Here is a 24935-nt window from a genome sequence, read left to right as displayed (position 1 = left end):
TGCATTTTCATGATTTTTACTCAGATCCTGGTCATTATGACGACAACCTCTAAGTGTAACAACTGTTGTTGTGTTCATGATTTCTCTGTTGAAAATCGTATTGCGAAGTGACAGTTGAATGAAGTATTAAATCACCAATAGGATAAAGAGGAGGGAATGATGGAGTTGTATTTATCCTACAGTTGACATTTAATATGTTATATGTGTTCTCAGCCATTTTGAAGAGTTCTCAGCCCGTAAGCTACTCTTCAAGGTCATGAGTTGTTTTTTTATGTACAGACTGTGTTTTTGTTCTCACATACCAATGAAATACATCCTGACCTGGCATCCCATAACTCAAGATTATTCTTCACCAAAGAGCCTGGGAAAAAGGAGTTTCCCAGGACCAAGGTCACCTGTCATCATTGTATGGAAAGCAGACCTTCGAAAGAAGACTAATCAACTCTACGTAGCAAAGGCAAAAACTGAATATTAGAAGGGAGGTTTTTCGAGGAGATCCTCAGAGCCAGAGCCGAGCCAGAGCCCAGCTAGCGAGCAAGCGAGGCGGAGATTCGTAACAGCTCGATCTCCGGGGCTCTCAAAATGATGATTAATAAAGTAACTAATTATAAAGAACCGATTCTCTTTGTCCTATATTGCAGAGCGTTTTATTATAAATGTTGGAAACGTGAACCTAACAGTCACAGAGACACCTTTCAAAGCCAAGCTTTGGACATCCACCCAAGGATTGGAAGCAACAAAACCCCGGAAGAGAAGCTCAACACTAAGGAGCCATCATGGAGAGAGTTCCAGGACGTTGTGAAAAAAGCCCGGTCATCATTTGCCCCAGGACCCAGCGATCCGCGAGGCCAAGGAAAGTAAAGGTGACTTAACAGTCGTCTGGCTAGACTTGGCCAATGCATATGGGTCAATTCCCCACGATCTCATCAACACTGCGATGGAGCATTACCATATCCCACAGCACATGAGGGGAATGATCACTTCCTACTTCAGTGGATTCAAGTTTCGGTTCCAAACCACCCAGTTTACCACCCAGTGGCAAGACTTGGAGAAGGGGATCGTCACGGGGTGCACCATCTCCCCCATCCTGTTTGTTATGGGCATGAATCTACTCATCACTGCCGCGGTGATGGAGACCAGAGGGCCAATGACGAGGTCTGGCGTATGCCAACCTCCGTTAAGATGCTTTATGGACGACCTCACTATTACAACAGTGACCCATGTGCAGGCAAGATGGATCCTGAAGGCACTTGATGAGGTAGCAACCTGGGCTCGGATGAGATACAAGTCTAGAAAGTCAAGAAGCATGGTGATCAGGAGCGGGAAGGTCATAAGCAGGTTTCAACTTCGAATCCAAGGAGAAAACATACCATCAATCAAAGATAACCCAATAAAATGCCTCGGAAAGTGGTACGATTCATCTCTGGGCGAGAGGGGCAGCGTTCTCAGGACAGTGGAGCAGGCAAATGAGTGGCTGCAAAAGATTGAGCGATCAGGACTACCAGGCAAGTTCAAGACTTGGTTGTTCCAGTACGGTCTGCTACCAAGACTGCTGTGGCTGCTAACGATCTATGAAATCTCTATGACGGCCGTCGAAGGAATAGAGAGGAGGGCAAATAAACATCTCCGCAGGTGGCTTGGTGTTCCACCAATCTTCACATCATTAGGACTTTACATCAGGTCGGGGCAGCTGCAGTTTCCCCTGTCTTCGGTAGTGGAAGAGTTCAAGGTGGCCAAGTGTAGGGCGGTCATGATGCTCAAAGATTCTAGCGATGAGATGGTTAGGGGCGCGGGCGTGATTACAAGATCGGGGCGTAAATGGGCAGCAGACAGCCAAGTACATCAGGCAGAAGGCAGGCTGAGGTTGAAAGATCTCATCGGAAATGCATGCATAGGGCGTCAGGGGTTAGGGTCTACTCATTTCCAGCAATGGTCAAAAGCTGATCCAAGGCAGAGGAGAGACATGGTGCAGGCCGAGGTCCGTCAACTGGAGGAGGAAGGCAGGTGGTCCAGGGCGGTGGAGCTTGGAGTCCAAGGAGCCTGGACAAAGTGGGACCTACCAAAGCGAAGGATCATCTGGCCAGAACTCTGGAGGTTGGAACCGTTCCGGATCTCTTTCTTGCTCCGGTCAGTGTACGATACTCTTCCAACACCAACCAACCTGTAGAGGTGGGGGTTGAGGGAGGACCCGACGTGTAGGCTATGTGGTGGGAGAGGGACACTGGCGCATATTCTGGCAGGATGCCAGATTGCTCTTAGCCAGGGCAGATACCGCTGGCGCCCTGACAAGATCCTCGGTGCACTGGCTTACATCTTGGAGCAGGAAAGGCGGAAGAAGCACCAACTTCAACCCGGTCCAACACATTCCATCCAGTTCGTCAGGGAAGGGGAGAAACCAGCATCCTCCAAGAAGACCAAAAAGAGCCTCCTGCAAACAGCACCAGCGTGAGAGTTGAGGGTAGACCTGGGAAGGATATTACACTTTCCCCAGGTAGTCCAAACTTCCTTGAGGCCAGACATTGTGATTTGGTCAGAAGAGGCTGAGAAAATCATCCTGATTGAGCTAACTGTACCATGGGAAGAAGGATGCAGCGAAGCCCATGAAAGGAAAAACACCAAATATCAAGAGCTGGTCCAACAGTGCAGGACAAGGGATGGCAGACCTGGCTATTCCCAGTGGAGGTCGGGTGCAGGGGCTTCCCAGCACAGTCTGTATGGGACACATTAACATCTCTGGGAATAAGTGGAAGGGAGAGGAAGGCAGCTGCCAAAAGGATGGGGGAAGCCGCGGAGAGAGCCTCTTGTTGGCTCTGGAGTAGGAGAGAGGAGTTTAGCTGGGGACCAGGGGAAGATGGGCAGTGACTGGCCATCACTGCCGGCCCGCCAACTCGAGGGCGTTGTGGTTAAGGGTCGGAACGCCTAGTGACTGTTGGACACCACCTGACGACATCTTCTCCTGGTTGAAGGCTACAGTCACTGTTCGAGTGGCTGCAGAAGTTGCACTGATTAGAAGTGTATGTAATAATATAGTATATAAGGCAAAACCTCTGTTCAGGCTCACATCTGAATATGGTGCCCAGCATAAGCGCAAGAGAGCCCGGATGAAAGGTCAAGTGAAGCTGACGCCTGCAGATTGGTCCGATGCATGCCAGAACGCATTTGAAACACTGAAGCACGACCTCGTGACAGGTGTCACTCTGGCCCACCCAGATTTTGATTTATTCTGGCTGTCGACGCATCCTTCGATGGGATTGGAGCAGTCCTGTCACAGCTGCCACTTGGTGGAAAAGTAGCCAGACCAGTCGCCTTTGCAAGTAAAATGCTCTCTTGCTCCCAGCTCAACTACCCTGCGCACAGGCTCGAATTTCTTGCCTTGAAATGGGCGGTATGTGATAAATTCAGCCATTGGTTGAAAGGAAGACACTTTACCACGTGGACCGACAATAACCCGCTGACATACATTTTGACCAAACCAAGACTTGATGCGTGTGAACAGCGGTGGGTAGCGAAGCTAGCTGCATATAATTTTGACCTGAAGTACATTCCTGGCCCAAAGAACATCGTAGCTGACGCTCTAAGCCGTGAGCCATTTGTACGGTCATGTGTGGGTCATCGCCTTGTTAACGAGCCCTATACCTCGCTCTTGGACCAAGTCAACGGGGTGAACAACAGTACTGTGCAAGAGGTGTTCAGAGTATCCAACAATTGTCACGCTGTTGTAGACGAGAGTGCTGGGACATTAGATGAGTCAGTAAAAAGGGCAATTCCATCAGGCTCCAATGGTTCTGTGACATCAGAAGAAGTTGCTGCTGTCTTCAGTGCTCAGTCTACTGGCGGCGTGGGTCAAGTGATGGGAACGGATGCTAACTTCAATGTTCTGCAGAAGGAAGATCAGTCAACGGCACTCCCACAGAGTCAGCTTGTTGGTTTACAAGAACAGGACAACACAATAAGCAGAACCATGTACTTTGTGCATAGACACAAGAGACCTACCAGGCGTGAGAGAGCTGTAGAGTCGCCAAGTGTGATGAAACTATTGAAGCATTGGAGCAGACTCACCATACAGAATGGCATGCTCTACAAAATAAGGAAACATCCTCGCATGGCTAAGAAAATCTTCCAGTTTGTGGTGCCTGACTCATTGAAACAGAAAGTCCTCCACGGTTTACATGACTCAGCAGGTCACCAAAGCCAGAACCGTACTTTGTCTCTGGTGAGGCAACGATTCTTCTGGAATGGCATGGAACGTGATGTTGTGAATTATGTCAAATCCTGTCAGCGTTGTATAGTAGGGAAAACACCGGAACCACACAACCGTGCACCACTCAAGAACATAGTCACCTCTGAGCCTATGGAGTTGGTCTGTATAGACTTTTGGACTGCTGAGCAAGAGAACAAGTCTGTAGATGTCCTGGTCGTAACTGATCATTTCTCCAAGATGGCGCACGCCTTCCCTTGCAGGAATCAAACCGCCAAACAAGTTGCTTGCCGTCTGTGGCAGGATTTCTTTCTTGTCTATGGTTTCCCTCGGCGTATCCATTCTGATCAGGGAGACAATTTTGAGAGCAAACTGATCAAAGAGCTTTTAGAGATGGCAGGGGTGCAGATATCCCATACGACTCCGTAGCACCTCATGGGAAATGGTATCGCAGAACGATTTAACCGAACATTGAAAGATATGATCAGAACCCTTCCCCCTCAGCCCAAAGCAAAGTGGCCACAAATGCTGCAGCAGCTAACCTTCTGCTATAACTGCACAGAGCATGAGACAACAGGGTTTGCACCGTTTTACCTAGTGTTTGGTAGGATCCCTCGTCTCCCTGTCGATGTCATGTTTCAACATGCTAGTACCAATGATGCTGTTGTCAGCTACTCTGAATTTGTAACCCATCTGAAGAAGGATCTAAGTGAAGCTGCTCAGATTGTACAGAGAAATACTCTCAGGGAACAGACTCGCCATGCCAAGCTGTACAACCGTAGGGCCAAAGGATCACCCCTCGTCGTGGGAGACCGGGCGTTGATCGCCAACAGAGGTGTCCCGGGGAAACGCAAAGTTGCAGATAAGTGGGAGTCGACCCCGTATGAAGTCATATCAGTCAAGCCTGATCTCAATGTCTATAGAGTCAAGGATTGCCTGACGGGCAAAGAGAAGGTAGTTCATAGGAATTTGCTGCTCTCTGCTAGCTTCTTGCCTTGTGAGGGAGATATGGCCAACGAATCTGAACACTCAGGGTGTGACGCTCCTATGCATGGAAGTGATGTATGTCCTGATTTACCTGACGTGGTCGAAGGCAGTGATGTCCGTACAGTAAACTGGGTGATACAGTCAGGTGAAGAGCAAGGTCATACAGAGATGGAGGATAACTCACTAGACAGCAGATCTGATGTCCAGTCTGACTCTCTCACAGTCCCCGAACAAGATGATGATCATACTGCAAGTGACAATACGGAAAGCCTACCTCGGTGCTCTGAAAATATTATCCCTTTGGGTATGGGCCCACCAGACACTGTCCTCCCAGACGAGACCCCATTGAACACTGACCATCCGGACACAGACTCCCCTTATACTGACAGTTTAGACTTGACTGTCCCAGACCCTCAAGCTCAGGTTATTTGTGCTCAACCTAACCATTATGGTCTTAGGGTCCGCCAGTCCATCAGGCCTCCTAGTCGTCTTATTTGTCAGATGAATGACCAGTTGGTAGGTGACAATTATCTGTCCGCAATATCTGCTAGTTCCTAGTTTAAGTTCATTAGAGATGCACTTTCAGTTGAGTAACAAAGCTTGAGTAAGAAACAAGAATTGTGCCTATGTGAGCACTTACAACTACAGGAACAATGTTTGATATTTCAGAGATGCCGCGATGTAACAGGCATCTTTGAGTCTGTGCTTAGTTAGGAGTTTGATCGCCTCCTTTCTTTTCACACTCCTTTTTGGGAGAGTTTTAGAACTGACATGCACTTCAGTTTGTTCCTTGTAATACCGTACCAGTTTTCGTGTCCTCTTTTTCATCAGTATTTGCCTTTTTTGGCATGTGTTTTTTTTTTTTCTCTGTTTAGTGTAGCACTCCCATATTTAGCGGAATTTCAGAGGGGTGTATGTAACGGGTGTAATAATAACTTTTGTTTTATTGAAATTCCTGCTGAAATATGTGTATAGTTTTTGGTAAATGTCCTGCAATGCTGAGTCCAACAGTGCCATCTGCTGGTATGGGGTGGTGTTTGGTTTTGGCTTCTAACATGTGACCAGGAGGCGGGGTTTGTTGTTAGGCTTACCAGAGAGAACTACAAAGGTAAGACATATCTTTTGGTGCTCCACAAAAGAAGTTAATTTTAAACATTATAACCCCAGCTGACAACTCTCTCACCATGCATAGTAATGTGATTGATAATGTCAAGCTGTATAGGTTTATTTTCGTTTTGTTTCTGTTTTACTAAATATTAATTCCCCTTGTAGAGATCAAAGAGATCAGACCCAGCAGAAAAAGCTAATGTTGTGACATCCATTTGCAGGTAAATTGTACCCATTTTTATACTCAATATTGCTTGTATTCCTATTTTTTCATATACATTAAAAAGGGGGTTGTTGATTAAAATTCAGACTAAAGAAAAACATGTTGAATTCATTGTAAACGTTAAAAATCCACTATACGATCTCTTGTTAAAAGTATCTTGTTAAGATGTAAAAGTGTATGGTGATATTCTAAAATGTATTTTCTGTGAAAGTGAAAAGAAAGCTCTTTGATATGCTTTGTTGTTAGTCTTACCAAAGGGAACTACAAAGAGATGAAAGAAATCAGACCTAGCAGAAAAAGCTAAAGTTGTGACTCATCCATTTGCAGAAACTGTAATAATAAAAACCTGATCATCCAGTCCAGCGTGAATGTGGATCTTTGGTGGGACACGTATTTTTTTCCCCTGTATATTATATGTTGCGACTTCTGGGTTGTCGCCAATTTTTGTTATTTTTCTTTTACAACATAAGGCTTTTCGTATCTTATATTTTTTTTATATGAATCACCTTTTAATATCAGTATATAGAACCAAAGGTAGGATATCGTAAGATAATCATGTGACTTTTGACGCATGCGCATCTCAAACACCGGTAAAACTTCCGTGGCGTCCCATTATTTCCTGCGGTATCTCCTTTTGCCCTGTCCGTTTTAAACATATATGTAGTTTGCTCCAAGAAATTCAGCAGTTTATAAGTGAATATATACTCGTGAAAGGGGTGCGTATTGTGCTCGCCCTGGGTTGACTCATGACAATAGCATCCCTGCTGACCTGCTAAGTAATTAACATGCTAACTTTTCTTCGGAAATATAAACATGACCGAGTCTCGACGTCGGAAGTTGGGGACTTGCATCGAAGGCGAAGAGAACGAGGAAGAAATTCAAAGTGTTAGTAAGTTTGCTTTTTACCCAAGTTTGATACATGTTTTATTTTAACTGTTGTTAGCATGCTAACGATTTTCTTTCTTAAAGTGGAAAATGAAGAGAGAGAACTGAAAGATGGTGAGGATGGTCGACAGAAAGAAGAGCAGAAAGAGAAGCCACATTGGACGGTCAGGGCATCCAAGTGCCTTTCTAGTAAGATCAACTGAATGCAATGGACTCTTGAAATAAATACAAAGGCAAACACCCTGCATCTCAATTGTATCGGTATTATCAATCACAGAGAAAATGCTTCGCACTTCTGCTGCATCGCATGAAAAATCTCAAACTCACGGGACAATTCCGTTCTGTTCGGGGCGGAACATAAATAAAAAGATGAAAAAGTTTATCTTAGTTCCATGTCCTTGTGCTCAGATGTTACTCTGCCACGATCTCTTTAAGTCATGATTGCAGACCTAAGTTTTCAAATGCTGCACCACACCTTTAATGTTGTACTGTATATGGATACTACCTTCAGGGTCAGGAATCCTTAATATTGTTATCAGCTCTGCTAGGTCGTGCGAATGGTCATTTTCTTCCAAACTGGTCAGAGCAGAGAGCAGCAGATGATTTTGTAGTCCATGTTTCCATTAGAATCTTTAGGTATGACAGTCTAGAGTGTTTGTTTTTTTACTTTGTTTTTTTTGTCACATTTTAAATATAAGCGCATAGATCTGGTGCATTTGCAAAGTAAAATCAAGAAGTTAGATCTATGATGAATGTATGCCCTGAATGTGTAAACAATTGTACCATAAATACAGTAGTTAAAAAAGGCAAAGACACGGCAAAGAAGTCTCACACACAAAGCATAGTGAGCGAAAAAGAAGTTTAATGCAAGAAATAGGTGCCTTATTGACGCACAGCAAGACATGCTAACAGCTATTCCAGCCTCCCTGTCCGGAGTTTGCATGTTCTCCCCGCGCCTGTGTGGGTTTCCTTTGTGCAGTCCGGTTCCTCCCACATTCCAAAAACATGTATGTCAGTTTAATTGGCTAGTCCACATTTATCCTGGGTGTGAATGAGCGAATTACTTGTCTGTCTCTGTCTGCCATGCGACTGGCTCGCAACCAGTTGAGGGTGCCCGCTGCCTGAAGATGGCTGAGATGGGCTACAGCACCCCCGTGAAACTCGTGAGGATAAGCAGTGCCGAAAATGGGCGGATGGAAGACATACTATGCAGAATAAAAAACAATTTGTTTAAACAATATGCTCGAGAAATAAATGCTTGATTGAGGATAACATTTGTAAGTGTTTCACGGCAATTTTATCACTCTACGATGATGTTGTCGTCTACTACCATTGACTGAGACTATCAGGAGAAGAGTTGAGATGGGCAGGACAATATTGGTCTAATAAAACTAAAAAAAAATCCCCTTGCAAAAATTGTTATACGACATACACAATTTGAAAGGATAAAAAAATGGATATGTTGACAGGCATGTTATTGTAAAGTGCAACGTATTAGTGATAGGAATTCCAACTGTTATTAGAGAACGAGCTCTTTCAGCTCTTACTACAAGATCTCGGCTCTTTTGGCTCTGAAATGGCTCTTCACAATTTTTTGTTGCATTAACTGATAATATTACCAGAGAATAGAATTGTATAGAATTTACTTTTATTGTCATTCTTTGTAACCATGCACACAGAACGAAATGTTGATACACCTGACCCGTACAGTTAAACTAGCGAGCCGATGCAGCCGCAGCCAAACAGGGCGCCGCCATTTTAGACCCAACTGCTGTGTTGGGAGTCATTAGGTGACCAAACCCCCAATTCCAACCCTTAAAGTCGAGTGCCAAGCAAGGAGGCAATGAGTACCAATGTTGTAAGTATGGTAGGTATGACTCGGCTGAGGCTTGAACCAGCGACCTCCCAGTCTTGGAGCGGGCGCCCTACCATCTAGGCTACCAATAACATAGTGTTCATTATACCTCTGAAAAGTGATGGGTCCTGCATGCTCAAAGATCTATGGGTCCCAACAGAGATCCATGGGTCCCCAAAATTTAGTTTTATCGAGGTTGAAATTCTAAATCGGCGACAAATAAATAATATAAATCTATATACTAATTCAGTTTTAATCATGACAATTATTGAGAACACAAATCAGTTATCACTTCAAGATTTTTCAGTTCACAATAATATTATTGTACATTATACAGAATAATATTGCTGAAATAATTATATTAATCTATATTTTCATTCAGTTTTAATCATCACAGTGAATTGGTAATGCAAAGAAGTTATATCTTCAGATTTTTCTGTTCACAAAAATATCGTACATTATACAAAATAATTTTGCTGAAAAATTAGTTTATATATTCATGCTCTTTTAATCATCACAGTTCTTTAGTAATACAAAGCAGTTATCACTTCAGATTTTTCAGTTCATATATTTTTCGTGGTTTGCTATCCCGCCACAGTTGTAATGCCTTCTCAAGGTCCAATCCATTATCATCCTCCTCATGGCGTCACCAGGAATATAATTTAGTCCATTTTAGCAGAAAAGTCCTTTTCTTGCTCGGAGTATTCTTTGGTTTATTATCGTTCGTCGAATCGTTTGCTTCAACACACGTTTTTTCCTTGCCTCCACGATCTTCTGAAGAATTTCTCCGCTGTTTTTTCGTGCCGGAATTATTGCCGTTGTTATCACTTTCTGGATTATGTTTCGGCTTATTACTGACACTGAAGAAATGACCAATTTTGTGTTGTTTTTCACCTGATACTACTGATAGCCGTTTGAGAGCCAGCTCTCTTTAATGATTTGAACCGAAAAAGCTGGTTCTTTAAAAAGAGATGGACTTTCACTATACAACTCGAACTCGTCTGACTTGATTGATTTGCCGTTTCGTGATAGTCGGTGTATACTGGAAGGTACCCATAATTGACAAATTTGCGTTTTTCTGTACAGATTTTCATGTACGTCGTACACGTCCTTAAATGCATAATAAATGTACTTTGTACGGCAAAAACGCAAAGGTTGACAGGTATGCATACTTAACCTTCACTCAACGACAAGCACCACAACCAAGACGTAATCTCTAAGCAACGAGATCTCGTTTGCCGAGATCGGCATGCAGACGAAAGCTCGAACCGCAAGAGCAAAGCAACATCTGCCGGATCTGCCTGACGAAAAGTTTGGAGTGCGGTAAATCTTTGTTTAAAAAAAAAACGTAATCGGGTAATAATGACCATTTTGTGTCCAAAAAAACTTGTGTCCCGGTGACGCACGTTGATTTGACACTATGCGTCCCCAGCAAAAATGATGCGTCTAGGACGCAGGGACGCTGGCAAACGAGAACACTGATAACATTGCAACATTTTGCATTAAACAAATTGATTAACAAATGTATTGTATTACTACATTATACTAACCTTATTATTTAACTCCAAAGTGAAGTGTCAATTAAACCTTTAACTTTAAAGTTGTCTTCAAGCAAGGGAACTTTTAACCATTTACGATTCAATTTTTAACCAATGTAGACTGAAACAATAGACCTCTAAAAACATGCAAAAATATCAATTAAAATGTGTATAACAATTCAAAAAATAGCAGTCTTGACTGAGCTATATTGAGAATTGAGATATTTTTCCTGCTTTTACTCATTTTCTTTTTTATTTCTTTTAGTTCTTTTCCTTATTCCACTTTCCTCTTTTGACCCGTTCCTGTTCACACTTTGCTGCTGCCCCTGCTCAGCAAGACAAATTCGTGCAGCAACAGAGACAAAACCAATTAACCAAAAGTGAGAGTACACATGATGGCATTTGCGATCTTTTATATAATGAGATTTTTAAAAGTTATTTTAATTAACTTCTCATTAATATATGTTTAAAAATATTATATTTTTTAATAATACAGGTTGACTTTCGATGGAACGGGAAGCACTGCCCTATAAGGTTTTCCTGTACAAAACTTAAGAGCGAATGCTCCATTCTGTTGTAACTATTTAGAGGATGACGAAACCTTAACAAACTAAGTTTATTTAAATGTCCCCACAGTAAGCAGCACACAGCGTGTCTTGAGGATCTCCTTGGGTTGCATGGCGGCGGTGGCCTGCGGCATGCTGTACGCAATCTACCTGTCTGCATTTCACGAGAGGAAATTCTGGTCTTCCGTGAAACAGGTAAGGTGACAGAAACACATTTGTGTATTTTGTGGTATATACGGGTAATCGTTATCTTAGGATGTGGAGCGGGAGCTCACTTTCCAAGACGGCAGCGCTATCTACTACCACTACTACAAACGGATGGTGGAGGCCATGTCTTTCACCAGAGGTGTGTTTTATTTATATTTGTCTCTTTCTTTCTCTGTATTCCACCATGTTTCTGTCTATCTCCGTATATCTTTCTTTTGCTCTTTTTCCTCCTCCTGTCCTTTTCTGCCCTTTTTTCTGTCTTTCTTTGTCTGTGTTTCTGTCTTTCTCTGTCTATGTTTCTGTCTTTTTCTGTATGTTTCTGCCCTTTCCCTCTTTTGGTCTTTCTCTCTCCCTCTGTAATTCCTCTTCCTCCCTAGTTGTTTTCTCTTTTCTAATTTTCTTTACTCTTTCTTTCTGTCTTTCCTTCTCATCTTATTTTTTCTCTTTCTCTACTCCCTCTTTCTTTCTGTCTTTTCTTCTCATCATCTTTTTTTCTGTTCCTTTTCCTCCCCTCTCTTTCTTTTTTTTACCTCTTTCTTTCTCTTTGTTGTTTTTTCTTTTTTAAATTTTTACCTCTTAAATTTTTCCGGTCTTCCAATCTCTCTCTGTCTCTCTCTGCCTCTTGCCCTGTCTCCCCTCTCCCCTTCTCTCTCTACCCTTCTTTTCTCTCGACAGCCTTCAACCACCTGATGAAGGACAACCAGACTCTGGCAGGACAAACCATTAACGCCATGGAACGTCTCTCTCTGTATCCGGAAGTCGTCACCAGCTACATTTACCGAGTATCAGGGAGCCAGGTTGGAAACCTTTAATAGAAAAATGACTTGATGGTACAGATTGAATATCCTGTGACACACTGGTACACTGAGATAATTTTGTAGAGATGCACGATAGTTATCGAGACCAATAGCGGCTCAATATGTCACACTTATCAGCCTGATGAAAAGAAAAAGGTCCGATATCTAGTCCTTGACGGCACGCTTCAAAATTTAATCAGGCGACACTACTTGTTAAAAAGATTTTAAGCATTTTTCTATAGTAGTAGCATATCTTTGTCGTGTCTCCTCTCTACCTCTTTGTAATGTGCTCAGAGGACCAGAGAACTTGACCATAATTATTTGTGTTTTCTATTGTAAGGGTAGTACAACTTGATCATGTCTCTCTCTACCTCTTTGTAATATGCGTGAGGCACCAGAGAGTTCTGCCATTCTTTGATTTTCTACAGGAGTAGCACATCTTTGTCATGTCTCCCTCATAATCATTAATTATTTATTATAGCTACTGATGTGTACAGCAGGGATGATACAACTTGATAAGATTGAAATATTTTTCTTAGCCAAGGTTTAGTGCCATTCAATGCCGGAGCATTAGAATAATGAAGACAGACGTAATGTATTTTTACACGATTAACATGATAATATTTATATGCCAAAATCATTAGTTATCGTCTCGAGAAGCAAGCTATTGTTTGGTATCGGTAGGGAAAAGCACGTTAACCCTTCAATTGAGTTAAACGTAAACACTTGTTTGCCTTCAGGATATGGTGGAACCCATCTATTTTTACGTGGCGACCGTCTTCGCGTTGCATGCCGTCTACGCCGCTGCGCTTTTTGCCTGCAGCTGGTTGATGAGTGGTACCTGGGTGGCCGGCCTGCTGACTGTTGCCTGGTTCATCATCAGCAGGTCAGTCCGGGAGCCTTGAAAAACCTCTATAGGGTTTATGCACATTCTGTCTCAATTTTAGACCTGACGCCACCAAAGTGGACCAGGCCATTCCGCTGCGGGAGAATTGGGCGCTGCCGTTCTACGCCTTCCAGGTGGCAGCACTCACGGGCTTTCTGTGCAATAACATTGGCGTGGCCACTGAGGTGAGGATTGTTTTACAAGGTTTTCTTCAATTCCTAAAGTGAAAATGTGATAAAATATTGCAGGGTTTTTGAGGTGTGTTTGTTTAAAGGAAGCCCCAGGGTTACATTTGGGAAGCCTACTTCCATATTTTCTCAAATGAGCAAGGATCAGTTGCAGCCAGTGAGGAGACATGAAAGCTGCTGTGAATTCTTGTGAGTGACGTCTAATAACTAAGTCAAGTCAGCTGGATACACCTGGAGCGTCTGAAAAGAGCCAATAGCTGGAGTTTGTCTGGTGTAGGGGGCTCACACTAGCGGTTGAAGCCACTAAAAAGTCTAGTAAAAATCTCAAGAACAAGCTATATGTACCCTGACTGGGGGGGACCGCCAGCCACAAGACTATGCCTGCAGCCAAGTAACTAACATGAGTGCTTAGGGGGGAGGGAACTGTGGATAAAAACAATTGAAGATGCCTGAATCATGGAATATGGGGACCTTCGAGTGACAATGTAGAACGAAGCAGGCTATTTTTATTCCTAACAGCCATGAATAACAATGTTGGTCACCGGCAAGACATAGCCTGTATCTATGTGGCTAACATGAGTGGCTAGAGGCGGAGAGTGGAAAAAATTGACGATGCCTGAATCACGGATCTTGGAGACATTCGAGTGACACACCCGAGATCTCATCAACAATTACAGAAGTCCTTTAGTCTTTTTTATCTTATTTGATCGAATAAAGTAGGATCTATTTTAGTAATCCAATGCTAATCTTCTGGTTGTTTGCAGCTGTTTTGCTATTTGATCTTGAGCGCTAGCACCTTGACTTTCCTGCTGGTGTGGGAGCACAGCCACTATGTGCTCCTGGTCCCATCCTTCTGTCTGGTTCTACTGGACTCCTTAGACTTGGTTCCATCTCCTAAAGTACGATTTTTTTTTTATTTCCCGTTCTTCTTTTTCAACTTTTATAAATGATTGTTCGTTCCAACAGCTGTCCGACGTCCACAATGTGCTCCTGTGGTCCTTGCTCATGTCTGCCTTCTATTTCCAACGCACGGCACTGCTTGTGTCACCGCTACTCGCTCTTCTGATTGGCTCCGGGCTGGCGAGGTACCTCCAGGTACTATCCTAGTACCCCTAACCTTTTTTTTTTCTTTAACCCGTTTACTTGATGACAACAATTGCGTTTTGCAGAAAAAAATGAAGCAAGGCCCCGTCCTCGCCAGAGTGATGAAACTTTTCCTTCACTTCTATCTGGTTTTCACCACAGCTATTACGTTCAACTATTTAATCAAGGTATTGAGATTTGTTTCCTTTACTTTAAATTAGAAATCCGATTAGAATCACGTGTGTGTGGGGGGGGGATTTTCTTGCAGAAAGCTGTGCCTGTTGGTGACGGTGAATTTATACTGACGTTCCTGGAGGTGAAGTTTGGCCTTAATACAACAAAGTAAGTTACATGAACTATATTTTTAAATTACTGAGCATAGAGGAATAAATGAGTCAACGGAATTCTTAAGTGTTGCAAGTTAAAGCAGTAACTAAATATTGACCTAAAAATTGAGTGCACCGTATATTTAGTCAAAATGAAATCAAAAGTATGAAATTTATATTTGAAATGAAATATACTTAGAGATATTTGTAATATTCAACTACAATCTATAAAGTTTTTTAATTTTATTTCTAAATTATGACTTTTTTAGGGAAAATGGCCTACATTACAATTCAAAAAAACTACTTTTCTACTGTTATTGTTTAAAATTGTTAAAAAACATATTAAAACATGTATTAGAATTATAATATACAGTATCTCACCATAGTTTTTAAAATAAATGATAGTTGTATACAGTGTTCCCTCTAAGCTGCGCGCGTGCGCAATTGCGCACTGCTCGCACATTCTCAGCGCACAAGAAAATCTAGCCAGCGCACAAAAATGAGGGCTCGAAATTACTTGTTAAGAAGCGACTTAAGTCAAAGTTACAGTGCATGAAGGTAAAAATACACTGGTTCCCCTGACGTTGTGTCATAAATGCGGTATTTTGAAGTCGAACGAAGTTGAGTAAAGTTAGTAGAGTATGTCGGCTCACAAAAAGGAACTGGCTCTTTCGGGTTGTTTTTGCTTCTTTAATCCCAACATGACCAAATATTAAGTAAAATTATGCACAAAATGGCTTAAAGGAAGGGGGGAATTTAACAAAAAAGAAAAAAATAACAAAATGAAAAAGTAGTGAAAAGCTGAGAAAAAAAGAAACAAAAGGAAGAGAAAAAAAGAAGGAAAACTTTAGAAAAAAAAAGCCAGAAAAGAAAGAAATGTAGGAAAAAAGTAAATAGAGAACAAAAAGAAAAAAGTTACAGCTCGGAAAAAATTAAAATGAGATTTTTTTTTTTAAATAATTAAAAAAAAAAAGTGGAAAAAACACCAAAAAAAGAATAAAAAGTTTGTGTTGTATTCAAATAATTTCCAATTATATCAAGTGAATCTTGTTGCCAACATTGTACTTCCACTAAAAAATGTGATTAAGTACAGTTCTGTATCTTACAACCGACTAAATAAGCCCCCCAAAATGTTAATATTATGCGACAAAATATATCAGGAAATAAGAAGAAATGGATATCTTGTGAAAGAATTGTAAGAACAAACGACGTTTGTAGGCCGTACAACCTTTGCAATAGTACATGTGTCAATTCATTCAAAAGAGAAAAATAATTTTGCATTGCCGGAAACTCAGCAAAATGTAAGTTGATGTCAAGTTTTGGACATGTTTGACAATTAATTATCTTGCCACACTTGGGATCATGGTGGCTCACTGTTGTTTCAAGCGTTGCTCACCGACTTTGTGTGAACGCTCAGACCCGTGGAAAATTAGAGGGAACATTGGTTGTATATGTTTCCCCAAAAACGAAATTTTCGACTAACAAAAATAATTAGTAAAAGTTTTTATTTTCTTTTTTTTTATACCGTAATATAATGGTCAGAGATGGTGTAAGTGATAACTTTAGTGGCTAGTGAGTGAAGCTACCAAATAAGCCAGTAGAAGATAGCAAGAGTAAGTTTTATTTACACCGAGCTCGAGGTAAGATCAGGGGACAGCGATAGAGAAGCCCGACCAGCCCGATTTAATGATTGATATTTTAAGCCCATATTTCGGGCCAGGTTCAGGCCGGACCCAAAAAATTACCTCTTGATTGAGTTGTACCCTACAGCCAATAGGCTGACTGGTTTGGCTAGAGAAGGATGCAGTAGGAAAAAAAAAACAGGTTCCTGACACTCCAAACTTTGCAACATTCGCTTAAATGACCGATCCTGAAAGGCGAGTGACACTGAAAAACAAAGCAGGGGAAGATAACAAAAAGAATAGCGCTTATCTGCAAGCCATAGCCTGCAGCCAAGTGGCTAACATGTGTGGCTAGAGAAGGAAATGGTAGAAAAAACACAAGATGCATGAATCTCAGAACTCGGCAACATTCGCTTTCAGGAGCAGCAGTAGTAGGCGAGTGACACTGTAAGAAGCTGGAGCAGCTAACAATGGTGTCTAGCAGTGAGCCATAGCCTCCAGCCAAGTGACTAGAGAAGAAAAAAAGCCTCAGATGCCTGAATGACAGGGGCTTTGACCATCACACTTGTTCTCAGAAAAAAAGATAATGTTTATGAGATGGTAAATGTTTTTTTCCTATAATTTGAATTACTAGTGTTTAATTTTTAATCTGGTTTCTGTTTTTTTTTTTTTTTTCAATTTTCTCCCACGATGTCTCGCAGTGACTTTGTGACCAATTTCCTGACGTGCCAAGAAAGCCTTCAGTCTCCCAGTCAGGATTTGTTTCTTCGCCTAACGCAGACATCTCTCCTACCTTTCTACCTGCTGGTTCTCGCCGTTTGCTCTTTGTCAGCGATGGAAGCCATCCGAGCCCGATTCAGGTCTAGTCTTTTCTTTGATGATACGATTAAAGTAAACAGTTTATCAAAACAAGGAGAAAAGACCTCGCTAACTTTTGAGCTTTCGTGGAGAACAAGAGAGGACCATACACAATTATCAAGATGGACAGTACACCCTCTGCTGAACTCTTTTTATTTAAAATTCTGCCGTTATAAAAAACAAATCAACCCTAAAGAGTGGGGAAATTGAAGAACTTCCAACATGATTGGCAGACAATGACAATAATGCACGCCCAATAATAGTCAAAATAACTCAATGCTGCAATTATAAGCACTCTTCTTTGGTTGTGATCAATAGTGAAAATAGAACAAGAACAGCACTCAATAATAGTCAAAATAACCCTGGTATTATTAGCATGTGTCTTTACAAATGTTCAGTCAAATTAGAGAACAGTGCTTACTAATAGTCGAAATAAACCAAGCCTGGCATTATAATTAATCTTCTTTGCAAGTATTGAAAAGTCAAACTAGAGAAAGACCTTACGATTAACAGTGCGCAAGCACTCAATAATAATCAAACTAAACCCTGGCTTTTCGAGCAATCTCTTTCGTAAGAATTCACTACAGAAAACAACAGACAACAACAACACTCCAACCCTGGTGTTATAAGAAATCTTTTTTGCAATTGCTCAATAGTCAAAATAGAAAAACAACATTGCGCAAGCTTTCGATAATAGTCCAACTTAACTCTTGCATATTAAGCATTCTTCTTTGCAAGTGTTCAATAGTCAAAATGGAAAACAATATTGCGCAAGTGCTCAATAATTGTCAAACTAACCCAACGTATAAGCAGTCTTCTTTGCAAGTTTTCAATAGTCAAATTGGAATGCAACAGTGCGCGTTTGGTGAATAACAGTGAAACTAACCCTGGAATTAGAAGCAATGTTCTCAAGTGTTCACGAGTCAAATTACAGAACAGTGCAAAAGCGTTCAATGATAGTAAAAGTAACTCTGGCATTATAAGCAATCTTTTTTGCAAGTGTTCAGTGGTCAAATTGGAGAACATTTCGCAAGTGCTCAATAATAGTCAAACTAAACCAACCCCTGGGAATACAGACGCTCCCCTACTTACGACCATTCGACTTAAGTAAAACTGTAGATATGAAAATTTTTTTCGGGATGTCAAAAAATAATTTCGGACATTGCTGCAAGTTAGATTTTGTATTGTGTGCACCTTTTTCCGGGTAGAGGACATTACCGTAGTACTTCTTTCCGCCGCGTGGCGCTGTGAGAGGTCACCCAGAATCCACTCCGAAGAATAAATCCAGCTTCTACTTTCTGGTTCGTGTGTAAACATAACAACGTGTACTGTATCGCTAGCGCGCCAAGAACTTTGATGTTTTTAATGTTTAATATCTTGTGCATCCATTCAATACGGTTGGTGTGAAGTGTAAAAAAGAGGCAAGCCATTTCCTTTGAAACAATAGTGGAATAAGAAGGCTTGATGCAGTTGAGAAAATGGTCGGAACCCTTTTTGTTGGGCCACTTTTACCATTGAAGAGGACCTCTTGAAGCGTATTTCCCAAAAGTAAGTTAAACCTCACTTAATTTATCTTTATAGAGCATATTATTTTATGAAATGTTTATTTTTTAGTACAAAACCATACAGGTTACTTATACAAGCCTTAAACATACTTATATAAACCTCAAACATACAAAATATAGCACTGAAACAAATTACGAACAAATTCAACTTAACGTACGATCGTCCGGAACCTAACTCGTTCGTAAGTCAGGCAGCGTCTGTATAAGCAATCTTCTTTGCAAGTGTTAAATTGTAAAAAAAAATGGAGAACAACATTGCACAGGTGCTCAATAGCAGTAGAATTAACCCTGGCATTATAGGCACAGTTCTCTGCAGATGTTCAAATGCCATTTTCGAACCACTCTAGCATTAGAAGCATTCTTCATTGCTGGCAAGCAGAAAAAAATGCAACACTCACTTCCGGTCCGATATGATCTGACGTCTCGTTCTCTACCTCATCAGTCGATCAACACCAATGGGCGAGCGGTGCGCCCAAGACGGGTATGTGAGCGAGCGTCCCGAGGTGATCTACCACGTGTTCCACACATTGATGTTGGGCGGGTTGACGCTGATCTTTAACGGGTAAGACCGAAACCTTGCTCAAGAGTCTGCGGTGAGGGCTTCAAATGTTTTTGATCCCGAAGGATGAAGTACTTGTGGATTCCGTACATGTGCGCTTTTGCGGCGTTCGGCGTGTGTTCGCCGGATCTTTGGAGGACCGTATTCAGGTGGTTCAGGGTCAAGTCCGTCCACCCGGTTGTGCTGGTGAGATTTGAATCGCATTGTCTTTGTCATTGATAACAATGTAGTGAACATTGTTTGCAATGAGATTAGACGTGGCACTCCAACATAAATAAGATAAAAGAATGTCAGGATACACAGTGGTGTAAATACCTCTTTTTTTTTATCAAACACCACTTATTCAAACAATAAGCAAGAAAAACATGTATTAGATGTTTTTTTGCCTCTGTTTTCTTCACTAGCCACTTTTGTTGGCCCTCTATTGTTAGCTGCTATTGTTAGTGTCAACTGCTCCTGCTTCATCCTTCAGTGTCACTTGCCTTCAACAGAAGAGCACTGTGATGCAGTCATCGGGCGCTTGTCTTTTTAAAAACTTTTTTCCCCACTTTTTCCTTCTCTGGAGACTCATTTTATCCACTTGGCTCCAGGCTATGGCTCGTAGCCAGCCACTATTGTCGTTGTCATCTCCTCCTGCTTTCTCTTTCAGTGTCACTCGCCTTCCACGACTGGGTAATGCAACCAAACATTACTGATTCCCATAATTTAGGCAATTTTTTAATACTTTTCTCCCGTGGTTTCTTTCCCTAGTCACTCATGATAGCCACTTGGCTGCAGGCTATGGCTCAACGTTTTTTTTTAGATCCTCCTGCTTCATCTTTCAGACTCACTCGCCTTCCATAGCTGGTCATGCATCAGAACATCACTGAATCCCATGATTCAGGCATTTTGGACTTTTTTCCACTGTTTCCTTCCCTAGCCACTCATGTTAGCCACTTGGCTGCATGGCAGCCCCAAATTTTGGCAAGTGGTATCCTTTGGGTTTCAGTGGTGTTTTCTTTATATGCACACGGTTCAGCTGCATGCTAAGCTACAACAATCTCTAGTGGTGGATTCTTACACGCTGTCTCTTTAGGACAGCAGTTTTTAAAGTAAAACATTTTTAAAGAAATCTCATGAAATTCAACTGCATTTTTACATAGTATTTTTAGTTCTTTTAATTGAGGAAAAATACTTTTAAAGAATATTTTTGTTTAACTTTTTGGCTCTTTTTCCTATTCACTCTGTATGCATTAACAAAAAAGATATGTTTTAAAGGACAGAATTTAGAGTAATTGTAGTGGTCAATGGTGCCAAATTAAGTGCAACTCTTCTCAAATTAATTATGCAAAACAATAATATGTAGAAAAACAATAACAGTCAAAAATAATTAGCTATTTTTCTTTGTGTGTGTGTGTGTGTGTGTGTGTGTTTTTTTTTTTTTTTGTTGCATTCCTTTTTTGTAGTCATTAATTCTGAGCATCGCCGTTCCTACCATCATCGGCTTCAGCTTGTGGCACGAGGTGAGAATTATATTTTGCCGTATTTTCTACACTTTGTAATGTATTTTTATATTTAAAGCTCACTGGACTATAAGGCCCATTAAATCGAAACTACAGTAAGAGCTGGGGTTTCACAAAAATAAATACATTTAAACTAGTTTTTTTCATAGAACTTTGTGACATCTGGTTTTACTTCTAAAACGATTAATTTTATTTAATAATGGTTACTGTGCTGTCCTCGCATCCCAAATTAGCAGACTTTTTTCTTTAATTGCTGTTTATTCGAACAGTGGCCTTAACCATTACCCTTTAAAGGTCGCTGTTAAACTAAAAACGGGACAAACATTTTTTGTTACCTTGCTAACTATGCAGATACATTCTAAGCTAAGACATGTCAACAGTTCAAACAAGAGTTCGTAATTTGGTAAAAAAAAATTGACCATAAACAAAAATCTACATTCAAGTAATCACAATACTTTTTATACTTGCAGACAAATATTGTCCAAAGTAACACAAACAAAATGATTTACAATGGGTGTTCGAAAGTTGGCGTCTGAGCTGCCTTCCATGTCTTGCTGTTCTTTTTTGTTTTAGCAACCAACAATTAACATGTTAACCACAAGAGCACTCGGTAAACATTTAGGAATCAATCGATTAATTTGAGTTGAGAAACAAGATTCCTTAATATTTATGTTCAATGATAATACGCTTCTTGTATTCTGTTTTAATTTCATGTGCCTTATAGTTCCATTCGCCTTATATGGGGGGAAAAATCTTTCTCAAGGGGGGATTTTGATGGTGTGTCATATATTCAGGTGCACCGTTTATGGTACCTTTAACCACATAATATTTTGAAAATGAAGTCAGTATTGCAAATAAAGTATAAACACAATTGGACCGAATTTGAAAGTTGTCACGTATACATAATATTATGACCCACTAACAACATTATACTGCTGGTTAAATTGAAAGACGGTTTGGATCCATAGACAGTAGTATTGAGCCAATCTGAGTACTCACCTCAGTTTCCATTATATTAATATTTGGATTGAACCGCCCACCCTTAATGATCTGATCTATGAAGTGTATAGGATTGTATTATAAGGCGCACTTTAAAATTTCTGGCCAATTTAGGGTTTTATGTGTGCCTTATAGTCTGGAAAATACAGTATGTATTGTATAAACTTTTTAACAGTTGCAGTTTTTATTCAGTACTGTCCCCGCCTCCTGAGCGACCTGTCTGAGCTGGACGGGTTATACGACCCGGACACAGCCAAGATGATCGACTGGATCAGGTGAGTCTTCCTTAGGTTTCTGCACCAGGACGCAGACCACGTCACGGTCTCCCCCCTGATAGGCTTCGTGTACCGGCCACAGCCGTCTTCGCTGGCAGCCCTCAGATCCTCGGAAACATCAAGTTGGGTTCCGGCGCCGCTGTCACCAGTTTGCCGCTGCACTCGGATGTCGGCATGCTGAGGAGGATTGAAAGCGTGAGTCGGGAAATACTTAAAGGGACAGTTTGTTTTGTATAGCGAGCCCTATTGGTGTTAAAAAAAAAACTTGATTCTTTTCAATATGAGTCTTGATTTGAATAATAAGGAAAACATGAAGTTTAAAAATCTATCTATATTACACGTCCTGACGGAAAGCTCGAAATAAGATTTTACAAAGTTAGCTTGGTGGTTTAAGCCATTAAAAGCCACTTACTGCACACAGCTGAGCACCAGTCCATGGTGCCCCTACGACCCTAGTGGTTAAGGGATCCAACCAACCATGGATTGCCGTTATTGTTAGGTTCCCCGTGTAAATAAAGCTTCAGTTTTTGACTTCATTTCGCACTGTTTCCTTCTCTTAACATTCATATTAGTCACTTTTCTTTAGGCTTTGGCTTGCCACTAGCCGCTATTGTAAATGCTCCGTGTAGATAAAGCTTGCTTTGTCCTTCAGTGTCATTCACTCTCTACAGCTGAGTTCTGTAATTCAGACATCTTCTGCCTCTCTTTTGTTGGCACTGGTGTTGATTAAAACCAGCTTTCCAAAAACAGGAAGTAGTCTTTACAACTTTGCAAATTTGTATCCTTTGGGCTTCCAAATTCCATTGTTTTCCAATGACCACTGTTGCGCTACAACAACTTCTCCGGCTGACTTCTTTCATACTGTCCCTTTGATGCTTTTCAGAACTACCAGGTGTATTCCCTGCGGTCTCCTGAGGAGGTCTACAAGATCCTGACCTCCCTCAAGGCCAACTACTTGATCGTAGAGGAATCCTTGTGCAATGACATCGCCAGCAACCGAGGCTGCCAGCTTAAGGACCTGCTAGATGTTGCTAACGGACACGTGAGTTGGACTTTGATCTCAAAGGGGTCTCGATCTTTATCGTTTCCTGCTCGTGCAGGTTTTCCTGGACAACGGCAAGACGTACGCCTTGTCCCGGCACCGCCGCTTCTGCCAGGAGATAAAGACAGACCAGTCGCCCTACAGCAACTACTTCACTCGCGTCTTTTGGAGCCACTCTTATCACGTCTACCGAGTCAATTCAGTCATTTCCTTCCAGTCTTGACAAAGTATTTTTATACCGTTGTACAAGTATGCACAATGTCCTTATGTAGTTTTTGAAAATTTTGATTTATTTGGAAGCCAGTATTGTGGACTCATTATGTACTCGAGTAAGAGGTTGTATTTTAAAGATACAGTATACATTTTTGTTTTCCATGCTAAAGCGAGAACACAAATATTGTTACATCAATTGTGCCTCATGAAATGGAATAATTGCTTTCTCTTTTATGTTTTATGCATTTTTTCCAAATAAACTGACATTTTATGATAGACATTTGTGTTATCTAGATATAGACACATAGCAAACAGTGCATTTTCTATGCACCATTGTGTAGCGTACAATAAGTATTACAAGTAAAACCAGTTTACTGGTTTTTCAAGGAACTAAAATGTTGTTTTTTACTTTTAATAATTAGCCGCACAACATTTAACATTAAGTGCAAACAATATGAATGGAAAAAAATGCAGTTGTGCTATTTGTAGGTTGGGACGTCATAATAATAATGGTGTAACTTGGAGGAATAATGACGTTAAATAAGTTGATAGCACAATAAATTAAATTTCAGTGCGTACTACGTTTGTATTCTTTTATCGTTTGTCTGTTTAAACGTGAAGATTTTAGCGCAACTAATTTTATCCTGAAAACAAATCAAAACTAAGAAAGTGACAAAATACTCACTTTTAAAGTAAATTCATCATTTTTCAAGAAACTAAGGTGATAGGTTTCATACCTCACATTTATTAAGGGACATTTTTAAAAAAAAGAAAGAAACAAAACTACAGTAATCCCTCGGTTATCGCAGATAATGGTGACCAAAACCACCCGCGAAAAGTAAAAATCCGCGAAGTAGCGACGTCCCTTCAAGAATGCTTAAAAAAAATATGTATAATTTTTTTTAAAAATTATTTTATTATTATTTTTCAGACCCGCAAAGCTATGAATCCGCGAACATGGAACTGCGAAGTAGCGACGCCCCTCCAAAAATGCTTTAAAAAAAAAAAAAAAATTTTTAATCTTTTGTTTTTTTTTTTTTCATTATCTTATTTTATAATTTTTTTTAGACCCGCGAAGCTCTGAACCCGCAAACGTGGAACCGCGAAGTAGCGAGGTCCCACTTGTATATCCTTGTTACCTAGTAGGTTAAAACTCAATTGTGCATGACGTCTTCGATGAGTAATGTTAAAATTAATTGATAGCATAAATAATTGATGTTATCGTGTAATAAAACTTTTTGTGTGTGCATATTTAAATATTTGATTAAAGAAATTAAATGAAAAAAAATACAACTGTGCTCTTTGTAAATTGTGACGTCATGGTAATGCAGTAGGTGTATAATGACGTTCAAATAAATGGATAGCTTATTAAAACAAATTTCATTGCGTCAGTATAATTTTTGTTTTAAATTTTTGATTTTGTAGTGTTATAAATATGCGCAGAATTTGACTTA

At 40.7% G+C, this 24935-nt stretch overlaps 1 protein-coding gene across 2 annotated transcripts; it reads left to right on the top strand.

Moving 5' to 3' along the window:
• Window positions 1–6415: 6415 nt before the first annotated feature.
• Window positions 6416–23757, top strand: LOC148370791 (putative C-mannosyltransferase DPY19L4). 2 transcript variants are annotated; one of them, XM_088328552.1, is made up of 19 exons: window positions 6416–7400; window positions 7485–7589; window positions 11430–11554; window positions 11615–11705; window positions 12242–12363; window positions 13104–13249; window positions 13311–13434; window positions 14202–14336; window positions 14404–14532; window positions 14607–14708; window positions 14789–14862; window positions 17170–17328; window positions 19334–19453; window positions 19516–19636; window positions 20896–20952; window positions 22144–22226; window positions 22289–22421; window positions 23110–23268; window positions 23327–23757. In XM_088328552.1, the coding sequence occupies exons 1-19, from the start codon at window positions 7301–7303 to the stop codon at window positions 23489–23491; spliced, it is 2250 nt and encodes a 749-aa protein (XP_088184678.1). In that variant the 5' UTR covers window positions 6416–7300; the 3' UTR covers window positions 23492–23757. The 2 variants fall into 2 exon arrangements, with proteins under 2 accessions (XP_088184678.1, XP_088184679.1); XM_088328553.1 differs by having other exon boundaries at window positions 6417–7404.
• The last annotated feature ends 1178 nt before the right edge of the window (window positions 23758–24935 follow it).

The sequence above is a fragment of the Urocampus carinirostris genome, chromosome 2 (genome assembly GCF_059441175.1).
Source record: "Urocampus carinirostris isolate Australia breed hairy pipefish chromosome 2, RoL_Ucar_1.0, whole genome shotgun sequence".
In the NCBI taxonomy this organism is placed as follows: domain Eukaryota; kingdom Metazoa; phylum Chordata; class Actinopteri; order Syngnathiformes; family Syngnathidae; genus Urocampus; species Urocampus carinirostris.
Note: the sequence above shows the minus strand (reverse complement) of the source record. Positions and strands in the feature narration are given on the sequence as shown.

Bases quoted from the DNA above. Each gene is read 5' to 3' on its own strand.
- LOC148370791 (XM_088328552.1), top strand. From the start codon at position 7,301: ATGCTAACTTTTCTTCGGAAATATAAACATGACCGAGTCTCGACGTCG. The intron at 14,863-17,169 runs GTAAGTTACATG...GATGTCTCGCAG, and splicing joins TTTGGCCTTAATACAACAAA to TGACTTTGTGACCAATTTCC. The intron at 22,227-22,288 runs GTGAGTCTTCCT...CCCCCCTGATAG, and splicing joins AAGATGATCGACTGGATCAG to GCTTCGTGTACCGGCCACAG.